This window comes from Neoarius graeffei, chromosome 15, assembly GCF_027579695.1.
Source record: "Neoarius graeffei isolate fNeoGra1 chromosome 15, fNeoGra1.pri, whole genome shotgun sequence".
Classification (NCBI taxonomy): Eukaryota; Metazoa; Chordata; class Actinopteri; order Siluriformes; family Ariidae; genus Neoarius; species Neoarius graeffei.
In genome coordinates this window covers 36,014,125-36,030,504 of record NC_083583.1, presented here as the reverse complement: position 1 = coordinate 36,030,504, position 16,380 = coordinate 36,014,125, and the positions used below count along the sequence as shown (strand labels likewise).

At 40.2% G+C, this 16,380-nt stretch overlaps 1 protein-coding gene across 1 annotated transcript; it reads left to right on the top strand.

Moving 5' to 3' along the window:
• Positions 1-679: 679 nt before the first annotated feature.
• On the top strand, positions 680-15,916 carry lsm7 (LSM7 homolog, U6 small nuclear RNA and mRNA degradation associated). Its single transcript, XM_060940498.1, has 4 exons — positions 680-720; positions 10,402-10,492; positions 10,777-10,848; positions 15,493-15,916. Exons 1-4 carry the CDS (start codon positions 715-717, stop codon positions 15,633-15,635), a joined length of 312 nt encoding a protein of 103 aa, XP_060796481.1. The 5' UTR covers positions 680-714; the 3' UTR covers positions 15,636-15,916.
• Positions 15,917-16,380: the final 464 nt, after the last annotated feature.

Sequence of the window (16,380 nt, the reverse complement as noted above, 5' to 3'; positions counted from 1 at the left end):
TTCTATTTGATGAGGAAGCAGCAGATTATGTGTATTTTTAGTTTCTATATTTTTTTAATTTCATTCTTTATTTATTATTATTTTAATTATTATTATTATTATTATTATTATTATATTATGTGGGGTTTTTTTCTCTTGCTTTTCTTGTTTTTCTATTATTATTAACATTATCAATATTGTTCAGTATTATTTGTTATGGTATTAGTTTTCACATTTTTGCTATGCTTCCCCATGATATTCAGTTATACAATATTGTCAAATTTTTTTATTTTGTTATTTTTTAATTGTGTGTAGCTATTTTTTGTCAGTGATAAGGGACCACAATGGAAACAAGTTTTTACGCTTTTTTGTGTCATCCCTGCCACACCTGTACCGTTTTTTATTGTACGTTTATGGTCAAATAAACAAACAAACAAACAAACAAACACTATGCTGTCTATACATATATTTACCCTTCTACATGTGCATAGCTTTTTGTTTTTGTCTACGCTTTTTATCTGTTTGTACTAAGAGAGCGAAGTGAAACCGGAGTCAAATTCCTCGTGTGTGTTCACATACCTGGCAAATAAAGTTTATTATTATTATTATTATTATTATTCCTGGGATTAATAATAAATCCCCGGAAGAAGGAGTTAAACAAATCATACTGTGATTGGTGCAACGTCAGGGGTCAAAGTTGAAGCACATAGAGGCGGCACAGGAAGAAGTTTGAACATGGCGGTGAGTAGTCTGTTCGCTTTTCATTGCTGTTCACATGTCTAAGCTCTCTGTATTTACAAACAAAGGCTGTGATAATAGCTATATCAACCCAAGTTTGTTTGTTTGTTTTTTATATCTAACGTTATGCTTACCGTTTCATAACTTTAACCACGTTAACGGGGTGCATGTTTAGCAAGCTAGCTAACAATGTATTGTGTTTAACGATGATGATATTTTTATTAAATCACATTTTTGTACTCTGTATATTCATAAAATGTGAATCAGTTTAGTCTTTAAATGCTTATTAGTTTTGAGAATGTTAAATGCTGTATTTAAAATAACAATTAATAAGACCTGCAGTCAGTCAGTCAGGATTTGCAGACGATGCCCGGGATGTATCAGGGACTTTATTTTATTTATGACGTTTCTTATAAGTTAATGAAAGAAAGAAAGCAGAGTTGTCAGGACTCTGAGCATGGGCGGCTGCCAGCAGGGCTTTTAAAGGTAGGAAGTGTTTTACCACCAGATTACATCGGATTTAACCGAAACAGCGCGTTTTTCCATTACTTTTATTTCCAGAAGTAACAATGCGCATGTGCAAACACACAGGGAGTTAAGATAAGTACAGGGAGCAGTTATTATTTACGACATGGTGTTACAGACACTACATCCCTTCCTTCTTTTATAAAATTGTATCTACAGCAAATATAAAAAAAATTCAAATGATCTTTTTTCTTTGTTTTGAATATAAAGGTATGCCTAAACTGTTTAGGCATACCTTTATGTTCAAAACAAAGAAAAAAGATCATTTGAACAAATAAAGGCTTCTTCTTCATTATGTAAAACCTTAATCATCATGTTTAGGCTAAACATGATGATTAAGATTTTACATAGTGAAGAAGAAGCCTTTGTCACATGCACAGTGAAATTCATCCTCTGCATTTAACCCATCTGAAGCAGTGAACACACACCCAGAGCAGTGGGCAGCCATATTAGAGCGCCCGGAGAGCAGTCAGGGGTTCGGTACCTTGCTCAAGGGCACTTCAGCCCAAGGCCGCCCCATGTTAACCTAACTGCATGTCTTTGGACTGTGGGGGAAACCGAAGCACCCGGAGGAAACCCACGCAGAGAACATGCAAACTCCACACAGAAAGGCGACCGCTGGGTTCGAACCCAGAACCTTCTTGCTCTGAGGCGACCGTGCTAACCACCGTGCCACCCTATACCATTAGTATGATATAGGGCGGCACCATTAGTGAACCCTAATAGTATAACAAATGACTAGTCCTTAAACAGAACACAACTTACTTATCGCCTTCTCGCTCACTCACCGAGCATAGGCCATCGACTACAAGCCTCCATCGTCTGTGATTTTGGCCCATCTTTTCTAGCTTTCCCCCAGCTGTGTCCCTCCTTCCACATTTTCGCCTCCATCAGAACACAACTTGTACAATACTTTTCTTGTATCTGAGTCACGGTCTCTGACTTCGAGATTATCAGCAACAATGTCATTTAACCGTGGCAATTTTGTCCTAAGTGGCCTATTGTACAGCAGCTCAGCCGGACTGATTCCAGTTGTGCTGTGTGGTGTACTATGGTACATTTATCAAATAGTTCTGAAGGTCGGCCCTCCAGTCAGGTTTCTGACTTTGAGCAATACGAATGTGTTTCACGATGGAACGATTCTGCCGTTCAACTTCACCATTGGCCTGCGGCCATGAAGGTGTTGTTTTCTTGTGCATAATACCGTTTTCTGCAAGATAATTTTCAAATTCTTTGCTTACAAACTGAGGACCATTATCAGTTAGTAGATTCAAAGGTAACCCATGTGTTGCAAAAATCTTTGTCAAGCAAGAACTCATTTTGTTTGTAGTGGTAGACTTTGTAATTTCAAAGAATCGACTGTAATAGTCAACTATAACCAAAATGAAATTCTCCTGACGGCAAAGGCCCTAAAAGATCAGTGGCTAAGTCTTGCCAAGGACCCAATGGTAAGTCTGTTCTCATCTTAGGCTCAGGTTTAGTTTCTTGTGAGACTAGCTGACAGCCATGCCAGCTTTTACAGAACATATCAATTTGCTTATCTATTCCTGGCCACCAAATTTTGACACGTAACCGTCTTTTCATGCTGACATTACCAGGATGTCCTTCGTGTGCAAGTTGCAAAACACATTCGTGAACAGAATGCGGTACAAGTCTTGTTCCACGCGGTACAAGTTTGCCTATTGCGCTTAACTCTGTACACATTGGAAGATGCTCTTTATATTCTAACTTGTGCCAAGTTCCAGTCAGAAGACATTTCCTTATCGTGTCTAGCTCAGGATCATTTTCTGACGCACGCTCAAGCTCTTTTGTAGACATTGCAACTGGAGTAGCTACTTTTGCAACAAACCTAATGTACTCTTTGGCCACATTCTCTTCACGCGACTTGTTTACAGATGTGCTCAACAGCCTAGACAAAGTGTCAGCGGTGTTCTGTTTGCCGGGAATATGGTGAACCTTGTAATCGTAAGGTTACAGCCTGAGTACCCATCGCTCAATTCGCACACTAGATTTTGATCTTGGAGAGTATATAAACTCTAATGGCTTGTGATCTGTAAGTAATTCAAATTTTGTGCCATACAAATGAGTGAAACCGCTCACATGCCCAAACTAGAGCTAACGCCTCCTTTTCAGTTTGCAAGTACCTACGTTCAATGTCACTCAAAGATTTACTCACGTAGCAAATAATACAGAACGCTTCTTTTTTTCTGAACCAATACTGCGCCTAACCCTACAGGACTTGCATCGGCAATGACCTTGGTTTCTGCTTCAATATCATAGTAATCAAGTACTTCAGCAGAAGACAAGTTTCTTCAGCTGATCAAATGACTTTTGCTGCTCATTCCCCCAAATAAATGGAACGTTTTTCTTTGTCAGCTCCCGTAAAGGTGCTGAGATGGTAACAAAAACGGGAATGAACCGAGAACTGTAGGTAACTAGACCTAAGAAACTTTTAACCTCGGTCGCGTTTTCCATTTCACGAGCATTCAAGACTGCAGTGACTTTTTGCTTTCGGACGGCCCTCCTCCACGATCAGACAAGAGGTGTCCCATAAAGACCAATTTGTTGACCCCAAACTGGCATTTGTCTTTATTTAAGGTTAAACCATTGTCCTTCAAGACTTTTAACACATTGTTTAACCTCTCATTGTGCTCTTCTACACTAGCACCATGTACAGTTATGTCATCTTGAATATTGTGAACACCTACGCAACTACAACCCCGATTCCAAAAAAGTTGGGACATAGTACAAATTGTAAATAAAAACGGAATGCAATAATTTACAAATCTCAAAAACTGATATTGTATTCACAATAGAACATAGACAACATATCAAATGTCGAAAGTGAGACATTTTGAAATTTCATGCCAAATATTGGCTCATTTGAAATTTCATGACAGCAACACATCTCAAAAAAGTTGGGACAGGGGCGATAAGAGGCTGGAAAAGTTAAAGGTACAAAAAAGGAACAGCTGGAGGACCAAATTGCAACTCATTAGGTCAACTGGCAATAGGTCATTAACATGACTGGGTATAAAAAGAGCATCTTGGAGTGGCAGCGGCTCTCAGAAGTAAAGATGGGAAGAGGATCACCAATCCCCCTAATTCTGCGCCGACAAATAGTGGAGCAATATCAGAAAGGAGTTCGACAGTGTAAAATTGCAAAGAGTTTGAACATATCATCATCTACAGTGCATAATATCATCAAAAGATTCAGAGAATCTGGAAGAATCTCTGTGCGAAAGGGTCAAGGCTGGAAAACCATACTGGGTGCCCGTGATCTTCGGGCCCTTAGACGGCACTGCATCACATACAGGCATGCTTCTGTATTGGAAATCACAAAATGGGCTCAGGAATATTTCCAGAGAACATTATCTGTGAACACAATTCACCGTGCCATCCGCCGTTGCCAGCTAAAACTCTATAGTTCAAAGAAGAAGCCGTATCTAAACATGATCCAGAAGCTCAGACGTCTTCTCTGGGCCAAGGCTCATTTAAAATGGACTGTGGCAAAGTGGAAAACTGTTCTGTGGTCAGACGAATCAAAATGTGAAGTTCTTTATGGAAATCAGGGACGCCATGTTGTTCGGACTAAAGAGGAGAAGGACGACCCAAGTTGTTATCAGCGCTCAGTTCAGAAGCCTGCATCTCTGGTGTGGGGTTGCATTAGTGCGTGTGACATGAGCAGCTTACACATCTGGAAAGACACCATCAATGCTGAAAAGGTTCTAGAGCAACATATGCTCCCATCCAGACGACGTCTCTTTCAGGGAAGACCTTGCATTTTCCAACATGACAATGCCAAACCACATACTGCATCAATTACAGCATCATGGCTGTGTAGAAGAAGGGTCCGGGTACTGAACTGGCCAGCCTGCAGTCCAGATCTTTCACCCGTAGAAAACATTTGGAGCATCATAAAATGGAAGATGCGACACAAAAGACCTAAGACAGTTGAGCAACTAGAATCCTACATTAGACAAGAACGGGTTAACATTCCTATCCCTAAACTTGAGCAACTTGTCTCCTCAGTCCCCAGACGTTTACAGACTGTTGTAAAGAGAAAAGGGGATGTCTCACAGTGGGAAACATGGCCTTGTCCCAACTTTTTTGAGATGTGTTGTCGTCATGAAATTTAAAATCACCTAATTTTTCTCTTTAAATGATACATTTTCTCAGTTTAAACGTTTGATATGTCATCTATGTTCTATTCTGAATAAAATATGGAATTTTGAAACTTTCACATCATTGCATCCCGTTTTTATTTACAATTTGTACTTTGTCCCAACTTTTTTGGAATCAGGGTTGTACTTAACAGTTGCTGAATAACCTTTTGGTACATCTCTGGTGCACAACTAATACTAAACATTAACCGTTTATAGCAGCATAAACCTTTGTGTGTACGAAAGGTGGTTATCTCCCTTGCTTCATTGTCCAGTTCTGCCTGATGATAACCCCAATCCAGATCAAGCTTACTGAAAACACTACTTTTGTTCAGATCTTGCATCCACTGGGAATAGGATGTCACTCACGAATCACAGCTTCATTAGCCTGTCTCATGTCCACACACACTCGGACCTCCTCTCAGTTTGCTTTTGGAACACACACTAACGGTGACACCCAACCACTTGGTCCCTCACACTTCTTGATGATTCCGGTACACTCAAGTTCATCCAGCTTGGCTCTCAGATGATACGGAACACGTCTCACTGGCCGTGCAACAGGTGGAACGTCCTTGTTGATTGAAATATGTAACTGGAAGTCTTTGTATTTCCCAACAATTAATTTGGGAAATTTCTGTTTATAGCTGCTTGTGTCAGCATTCAGTGTTGATGGATGCTTCAGGTCCAAAATGCACTACGCCCAGAGCAATAGCAGTCTCTCTTCCAAGCAAGGATTGTCCTTTCTCTTCAAAAACAAGGAACACTACACTACCGTTCAAAAGTTTGGGGTCACCCAGACAATTTTGTGTTTTCCATGAAAAGTCACACTTTTATTTACCACCATAAGTTGTAAAATGAATAGAAAATATAGTCAAGACATTTTTCTGGCCATTTTGAGCATTTAATCGACCCCACAAATGTGATGCTCCAGAAACTCAATCTGCTCAAAGGAAGGTCAGTTTTATAGCTTCTCTAAAGAGCTCAACTGTTTTCAGCTGTGCTAACATGATTGTACAAGGGTTTTCTAATCATCCATTAGCCTTCTGAGGCAACGAGCAAACACATTGTACCATTAGAACACTGGAGTGAGAGTTGCTGGAAATGGGCCTCTATACACCTATGGAGATATTGCACCAAAAACCAGACATTTGCAGCTAGAATAGTCATTTACCACATTAGCAATGTATAGAGATCTTGCAGTCACGTGACCGGAAAGTACACAGCCGCCATCTTGTCGGTAAAAAACACCGCTGAATACTGCTGCACTCGTGTACAGAATGGATCAATTTCAACCGACGGACTACACGGCTCATTTTTCTAATGAACAGATAACTAGATATATGTCTAAAATAAACGATCTACAGGTTAGTGACCCTTATGGCTTACCGGACGGAGTTTTCACGACCGTGTCGGTGGATTTTGAACTGCCAGAGGTGGAATACCCAGACGTGTATAATTACCTCATCAACTTTCCCTCGCTGTTCAGTGGTGAAGCACTGCGTGCTTATAAATCTCTGGACAGTTATCTTTACAGAAATTCAGGATTTGTCAGCGACTCAGATGTGGCATCTTGTAAACAAGAAAATAATAACTCATTGGACGGGTAAGTCACTTAAGTATTGAGTATAGCACTGACCAGCCGATTATAGAATAGAATAAGGTAATTCCAGTTGTAATTCCAAATCGTCCGTCTTGTTTACCATGGATCTGGCGTTGGAGAGGTAGAGGCTTAGCAGTGGAGATTTGAGTGGCTATTTTCTGAGCTTAGTCAACAGGCCGGCTCTGCAGCCTCGCTTTTGCTTCCGCTCCCGGCGCCACCTCCTTCGCTTTGTTTCCGATAACAATCCACGGAGACCCCGCTGGTCTCGCTATCTCGTCCGGAATGTCGTGCATGCGATGGAAATCGCTACAAACCGTCATTTTCTGCTGGAAACCAATGCCCAGTAAGTCCATACAGTTGTAGTGGATATTGAAGTCCGGTACAGACGAACAACACGCAAAAATACACACAAAAAACATAAACGTGCACAGGTAGGGAGAGCTTGTAGCCACAGCCGTTGTAGTAGAATTGTATATAGTAGGGTTTTCCAGAAGAAAAGGTAGAAGTAAAATCAGAAGTAGAAGGCGGAAATATGGCGTTTGACTGACAAGATGGCGTCTGTCACAATCTGGATCGGCTGTGACGTCACATGCAAGTGCTCCATAGAGTGTATTTCTGATTAGTTTAAAGTGATTGTCATTGAAAAGAACAGTGCTTTTCTTTCAAAAATAAGGAAATTTCAAAGTGACCCCAAACTTTTGAACAGTAGTGTACATTGTTCAGGCTAGTATTTTGGACCACTGTGTAGAAACTGCCAGCCGCATTTAAGGGTTGGTCACTCCCATATGCAAAAATGTTCTTCGTAGACTTGCTTGAAGTACATGCAATCTTTCTGTCTTTCAGGTATTCCTATGTATCGCAGTCCACAGTGTTGCAGGTAGCACCCGAGTCAATCAGCATGGATATTTCCACACCACTTACATTGACAGGAACTTTCCTGTTGTCGCTTGGGTACCCGACACTGAACGCATATTCATCACCACCACCTGTGGCCCCTAATGGCTGTTCATGTACCTGTCTTACAGATGATCTTTTGCCTTCCTTTGAACGCTTGATTCAACTCAATTTGGTTTTACGCTGCTTTTCAAAGCGTCCCATCATGTGACAGCACCTTCACTTTTTGTCTTTAGCTGGGCATTTAGGATCTTTCACCATGTGACCTGTGCGACCACAGCTAAAACTTTCTACCACGGATGACGAGTAACTGTCTTTCCGGTGCTTTGATTGAGAAGGCCTTTTACTCACGGTTATCTTGTTTACACTGGTGCTAAGTCCTTCAATACTGCTTGCTTGTCTCTCACTATTCTCGTGAATCCTGGCAATGTCTGTCAGGTGTTTTAGCGTTAAATCACCACCTCTTTCTAACAACTTCCTCCTAAGCCGATGAGATAAACACTTCTCTGTTACTTGATCCCTTATTTGTTCCTCGTTCTTGTCTGTATCTCCAAAGTCACATGTCTCGGCTTTCGCTTTCAGCCGTGTCACAAATTGATCAACAATTTCCGATTGCATCTGTGCCATGCTCCTAAAGCTGCGTCTCTCGTACGGAACGTTTGACTTCGGCGTAGAATACTCTGACAGAGCTTTCTTCGCTTTCTCATACATGTCTTTGTCTCCCTCTATCTCTGGTAGCGTAAAGAATATATCCTGTGTTTCCATTCCAGCTGTGTGAAGCAACAATGTCGCCTTTTGTTCGACATCGGTCACACCTTTTCCCTTTTACATATAAGTCAAATGCACAGAGCCATCGCTTCCATCGAGCAGAAATACGAGGGTAAGTCAAAAAGTTCTAAGACAAATGAAAAAAATCTTAATGAAAATAACAGCTATTTCTCTACATATCCTCCATTTAAGTCTAAACACTTCTGCAAGCGATGCTTCCATCAGAGAATTCCTTCTCTGTATTCCTTTTTTTGAATTCTTTTGAATTCCTTTTGAAATGATAACATCTGTCTTAGAACTTTTTGACTTTCCCTCGTATTGTCCGTATCTGCACAGTCGAACGTTGGCAAAGCTTTGACGTCCATCCTCGTTGCCAGTTGTAGTGTTTTACCACCAGATTACGTCAGATTTAACCGAAACAACAGCGCGTTTCTCCGTTACCTTTATTTCCGGAAGTAACAATGCGCATGTGCAAACACACAGGGAGTTAAGATCATTTTGATAAGTACAGGAAGCAGTTTACAAATTGGCATTTGCTGTTCTATGTCCTCCTTGCGATATCCAAAAAAAATACCAGATGACTGACCCCTTACTAGTTCTTTTAGGAATCAATTCGTCCGCTTCCATTTTTAATTTGTCGCCGAAATTGACAGAGCTTACACGGTAGCCTATGCAACACCAGCGATTACACGAACTGAGTCAGTGCTGTAAACCGGAACTAGGAAATCTTCCCGCAAGTTCCTTTCAGCACCGAGATGTCGCCCGGGATTGGTTGGCGAGTGCGTGACTTTTTTTTTTTTTTTTTTACCCTTAGGCAGCCTCTTACGTTACTGCCTGAGGGACAGGGAGAAAACCACCGGAAAAGGTTTTAAACAAACGCAACAAACACGAAACAAACACAAGTCGGCAGATGACCATAAAATACTCGATAGTTATGATATAATAATTATATGTATCTCACACAGAATTTTCGGAGATATATCGAGTATATTCGATATATCGCACAGCCCTAGTCTGAATCTTCGCTTCATATATTTTTTTTATTTTCAACTAGCTAGCCGGGCTGCCTAGTGACAGGAATTACCCGCCAAATGACAAATTAAGTCGCCTCGGACGACCGGATCACCACGAATTTCGAGCCCTGATATACTGTAGTTATAGTTTTGGCTCCACATCACGTGATTTTGTTGTTAAATGTCTTTGTGGAACCTCATCGTGACCCCTAGTAATCCTAATAAACGCACAGCATGGTGTGAAGGAGTGAGAAACAAGGTTAGGGCTGATATTTTTTTTTTCTCCCCTTTCTTTTCTTCTTCCTCCCCAGACTGTAGATTCATGCAGCCCATCAGTGATAGTTGTGCCAGGCTTTGTGCTGCTGATGCAACAGCGACTTCATTTTCTGTGTCCATGTGCAACATGAAGCCATTTGAATTGAATTTATATTTTCGCAGAGTACAGTTTGTACTCTGCTTCGATTGCAGTCATATTAATAATGAAACGTGTCCAGATCAGTCATTACATGTTGTCTGGTCAGTAGTGTGATGGTTATGTCATGTTGTATCACATAGTATTATATGGCAGTGTCAGTGCTTTTTTTTTTTTTTAATAAATATAAAAGTATGAGAAAATAAATGACACTGAGGTACCACTATTGTATCAATACGACCCTAAGATTACAGTAACCTTTTGTTGAGTTGAGCACCTGATGAAACTTCTGCTCCGGTGCTGTTACAGGATAAAGAGAAGAAGAAGAAGGAGAGTATCTTTGACTTGTCAAAGTACATCGACAAAACCATCAGAGTAAAATTCCAAGGTGGACGTGAAGGTACATGACTAATGTTAGCTGTTATATCCACTTTTTTCTTTTCTGGATCATGGTTTCTTATGTGACGAACCAGTCAAAAGTGTATATTTTTTTTATGTATTATTTATCAGCATTCATTTCTTTTACATATGTACAAGAGTGTGTATTGGCTGACGTACAAAACTATTTATTTTCTAAAACCTAATTGTTTTAAAAGGACCAAAACTGTGCAACAAGTGTTGCTTACTCAGTTTCCTATTGTTTTATTACAAACTTTTTAATTCAAATCCTCTTTTGCTGCACAGCGAGTGGTGTCCTGAAAGGGTTTGATCCTTTACTCAACCTGGTGTTAGACGGTACAATCGAGTACATGCGTGGTAAGTACTTAAAAGCATCCAGGCTCTCAGATAGCATTACTGTATTAGCTTAAAGAAACTACAGTGACCTGTAAGTGCACAGCGTATTAACAAACCCTAAATACACAAGCAAATTCAGAAACGCATCACATTTACTTTAAACAGGAAGCGTTGTCCTTATTGAACATCACATGCTCATTGCTGAGACAAGGGGGAAAATGGCACCTTTTCAGTCTGTTATTTAGTTAGCTTAAAGAAAACAGTGTGCCGGGGAGTTGTGTTGGACTGAGGAGCTCCAACCTATAATAAATATTTGCTTATTGTATAATACTCATATTGTTCAAAACAACAGGTCTTGCATCTTAACCTTAAATTTGTAGTCGACTTATCTAAAGATGAAACATAAAAATGCCCACGTACAGTTGATTGTGAGATGTCCTGTCCATACCACACACTGTCACAACAAGGAAACTGCAACGGTTTCAACCATTTACGCGACGTGTATCTATAGGCCCATGTGTTAAGACAAATAAACACACAAACCTGAATTTGAACAGGCCTGAGTTTCCTAAAAGCATCACAGCACAAAGATCATCGTTAAATGGGAGCGTGAGCAGCACAATGAGCACTCTTTTCTCCTAGTTAAGATGCCCTTGGCGCTAAGAGGCCTTTGGGAAAGCCACCCCAGTTTAGTATTTTTGATGGTGTCGTGGTTCGCACTGTCGCCTCACAGCAAAAAGGTTCCAGGTTCAAACCTCGTGGCCAATGGACGCCTTTCTATACAGAGTTTGCACGTTCTCCCTGTGTCCGTATGGGTTTCCTCAAAGGCATGCAATTAGGTTAACTCTTCTTCATCCCATAGCCAGCAAGGGCCGTAATGATGACATTTTAACATTTCATCGTTGGTGTGTCTTTGGCATTTAAAGTGCATATCACGGGTAAATTCAGGAGCAAGATCAATGTAATTCTCCTATTTTATATTAAACTTTGGTCAAATATCTGTCACATTCTGCATTTTGTGCAATTTTTTTTACCTTGCGCAATACCAGAAAAATTCAGTTGAAATCAAGCCATTTGAGGCGAATTGGGCCGCCTCTGAAAAAACTTGGCATTTGGATTTCCCGGCAAACATTGATTTTCGTGACGTCACATGTGGGACGCCTCCTTCTGAATCCTACGTCAGCGCTGGTTTGTTTATGAGAAAATGACCTGGTGGTTTTCTGCAAATGTCTTCAACGTTATCACGTAATTATTAAAATGGTTAACAGATGTATCGTAGGAGGGTGTAGCAACACCAATCTTGATGGGATTAGTACTCATCGTTTTCCAAAAGACCGGACAATGAGAGAGAAATGGGAGCGCTTGGTCTACACAGGCTGTGCACTGAAACCCTGCGAAGCTCTCGCAGCCTGCTGGCGTTTCCGCAGGTGACGTCATGAATCTGGCTCCAGACTCCCTTGGGATTTTTCCAGACACATTTTATTTTATTTTTTCTGCTGTAGACAGATGGCCTTGTGCAAAATTATCCTTCTGGATGAGTGTGTAAAGGGACATACTTTCATATAAAAAAACACGAAATTGGTCCAGAATATGCACTTTAAGCATTTAGAGTAGCCAGTTAGCCTTCTTTGGAAAAACCGGAGCACCGGGAGGCAACCCACACAGACACGGGGAGAACATGCAGACTCCATATAGAAAGGCCCCCATCAGCCGTGAGGTTCGAACCCGGAACCTTCTTGCTGTGAGGTAATCGTGTGAACCCCTGCACTACCACACCGCCCAGTTAGGTTAACTGGCTGCTCTAAATTGCCCATGGGTGTGAATGTACAAGAGGAGTAAACCTTTATAATAATCCAGTAGAAGGCAACAGGAAACCACTACTGTAATTCTTCCCTAGAAACTTTGATGGCTGGAGCTGTCAGAGCGGCCACGTCACTGCAGTGATACGCCAAACAGATGTAGGAATACACGTGTAACAGGTTATAATTCAAGAATTTTATTGTGCTGTGCAAAACAAGTGTTTAACGTGTTTTCTGATTTGTTGTTTTTTTGTTTGGTCTTTTTTAGAACAAAGCATAATAGTATTTTTAAGAAAAACAATATCTGTATAAAATGTACCAATTTTTTCAGTAGTGTAAACAATATTTTGATGTAGTTCATCCTCACATTGGCACGTACAGTACTCATTCAAGCATTTCCTTTTAACAGTGCAAAACAGTCATTTTACAGATCATTGGTTAGTTTTTTTCTTTTTTATCAGACATCTAGTTTTAGGTTTGTTTACCTGACATGTTTCGACGTACGTAACTGTCGTCTTCCTCAGAGAGTCACCGGACACTCTGAGGAAGACGACAGTTACGTACGTCGAAACATGTCAGGTAAACAAACCTAAAACTAGATGTCTGATAAAAAAGAAAAAACTAACCATATCTAATATAAGACATAATGAACACAATCGAGAGTTTACAGATCATTGTTCAGAATAAAACAGACCTGGTACCATGAAAGAATTTCAGTCATTCTTTGAAGAATCTCAGTTTCAAACATCTTTTCGATTTCAGATGAAATCGTCAAAACAAAAGAAAAGTTAATTATTCAAAAGTATGTATTTAATAAACGCTGAACTATGAACTAGTAGACATAAGAAGCACAGAGAGCTCTGAATTTGGTCGAAGCTTATTTGTTCCACTTGTACTTTTGCAGCAGTAAGTAGCCATTTATCCTCCAGAGCTGCACTCTGGAAACTCAGTGACCATCAGCTCACTCTTCGTTAGTGCAACAAAGCACTTTTTTTCCCGCACGTCTGTCCATTTATTTTTCTTTGAGGAGAAAACCTTCTCCGTGTAAATTTTGTGCTGTCGTCAGGTGTATCGTAGCAATGATGGCCCACTTTAACAACCAACGAAAAGTGCTTTCTATGTGTGTAGGCTGAAGGAGATGCATATCACCCTGTCTTAATAGTCTAACCTGTAATATTTATTTCCCATAGATGTGCATCTCAAAAATACAGAACAAAACATGTCAATACGGAATGCGTCTTTTAGTTTCCAATTATGGGATAATTCCATATTTAACAGGATGATTGGCAACCCTAAGAAAGAAAGAAAGCACAACTTTATTCATCACACACTTGTGAAATTCCTCTCTGCATTTAACCCGTCTGAAGCAGTGAACACACACACACACACGTGAGCAACCACAAACAATGCCAGAGACGACAACACCTTATAGACAGGACAAAAGACATCACTCACTGTCATACACTCTGGCAACAAACATTTGATTGAAAGAAAGAACAACTTTGTTGTTTGAGAACATGCAAACTCCACACAGAAAGGCCCACGCCAGCCGCGAACCCAGAACCTTCTCGCTGTGAGGCGACCGTGCTAACCACTTACACCACCTTGCCGCCCTAGTGCTTACAGGCCACCGTAGAAAACTCACTAGCTACAAATGCCTTTGTAGCAGTTGTAGGGCAGATTGATGATATATATATATATATATTAGTGCTGTCAAGCGATTAAAATATTTAATCGCGATTAATGTCACAACAGTCATAGTTAACTCGCGATTAATCGCACATTTTTGTCACATAAAAAACCATTGTAATTCTCTTATCAGCATAAAGTGAATGGGCTTGCTTTGTACCAATGTTTTTTTTTTTTTTTTTTTTTTTTTTATTGCAAAGCATAACACGTCTTGACACAGCCACTGCAAAGTGAAACCTAAGCCGAGCACCGGCGCCGGGCTAGCAAGAGAACCATGAGTGAAATGATCTACTGTTTGAGTTAGTCTACAACTCTAATCAGAGAGACAGGTTACACAGTGACGGTAGGCTTGACATGCTTGATTATAATATAAAGTACACTATTATATTAAGTTTAAGTTGTTCGTTGATAAATATTGCATTGAATCTGATCTTTACTGTTTCAGCTCACTTAACACATTTTGTACTTTTACACTTTCTGCCTGTTGATGCTTCGTGCTGTCCAATCGGAGGCGGCCAAATTTGCATATTACAGGAAGGATTTCTGGGATAGCATTGAGTTTACAGTTCAGAGGGATCTGGCTTCTTTAGACGCTGTCTTCTTAAAACTGAATAAATATTTAAAAAGAGCCAAATTAGCCAGTCTTTTGAACGGCTCTTTTCAAAGAACGGATCACAAAGATGCGGATCCCATCAAAGAGCCATAAATCCCATCTCTACTAGCGCGCCCTGCCCGCGCTGGTTCTTTGGGGGGGGCAGAGGACTCTGGCTGTGTGGGGCGTGGCATTACAGTCTAGCTGCTATCGGTTTTCTAAGCAAAGTCTCTGTTCCAAGTTCCTGGCAGTTTCAAAAGCTTATGAAAAACCTACATCATGTCACAGAGCGTTAATCTCGCGATAAAAAAAATTATCGCTGTTAAAATTGAGTCAAGTTAACGCGTTAATAACGCGACATTTTTGACAGCACTAATATATACTGTATATATCGGATATCACTGATGTAGATAATATCACTCATTATGGAAATGTACTTTGAGCTGCACTCATAGAATAATTTAGAAAGGATTTTCCTCTTCAGTGAGTGTTTGTTTTAAAAATATTGGGGGGGGGAACAAAACAACAGAATAAATCTGTTGGCATCATTTTGTGTGTGTGTGTGTGTGTTTCCTCCCTGTGCAGACCCAGATGATCAGTATAAGCTGACGGAGGATACTAGGCAGCTCGGCCTCGTCGTGTGTCGAGGGACGGCTGTCGTCCTCATCTGTCCTCAAGACGGCATGGAGGCCATTCCCAACCCCTTCATACAGCAGCAGGATGGCTAACACACACAGGGACTGTGTCCGTCTTCTACAAGAAGATTCAGTTGAGCAAATGTTTGTGTTGCGTCCAAATTTGTGGATGTCAGAAGTCATCAGGTGTAACATAGTGAGTTTTGTTCCTGGTCGTAACTTCACTCAGGAGATCTTTTAGTTTGTTTTTCTAAATATGGGTTTGAATTAAACTGTATCAAGGCATGCAATCTCTTTACGTATGACTGCATATAGTGCTAACTTTATTTTTACTCATTATTTTAATATTATAATTAAATTGGACGTTGATAAGATTTCTGGAGTTAATCTTTTCTCATTTTGGTCACACTTTTTTTTTTTTTTTTCCCCCCCCAGATGAAATAAAACTACTATAAGGGGTTTTGCAAGGATATAACATGGTTTAATCTTGGCACCTTCATATCCTTTCACACGTTTTCACATATTACACACATCTCACAAGTGAAATGGAGGTGATTTTTCCATAAGGGATAGACAGGGTGTGTCGAATTAAGAGGAGGTGTGTTCCAGATATTTGGTGAATAAAATTCAACATGTTGATGTTACTGAAGTTCATTAAGGCAGCACTTAATGATTTAAATTAAAAAAAAAAGGATGCTTGTCATTTTGATGTTTAGAGACGTAGCCTGCATGAGTGCTAAGCTCTTAAAAGCTTTAAAAAAAAACAGAGGCATTAAAATAGCTGAGGTATTAATGAACTTTCTGAGCACTTGTGTAAATCCACTCCACCCTTGTGTGT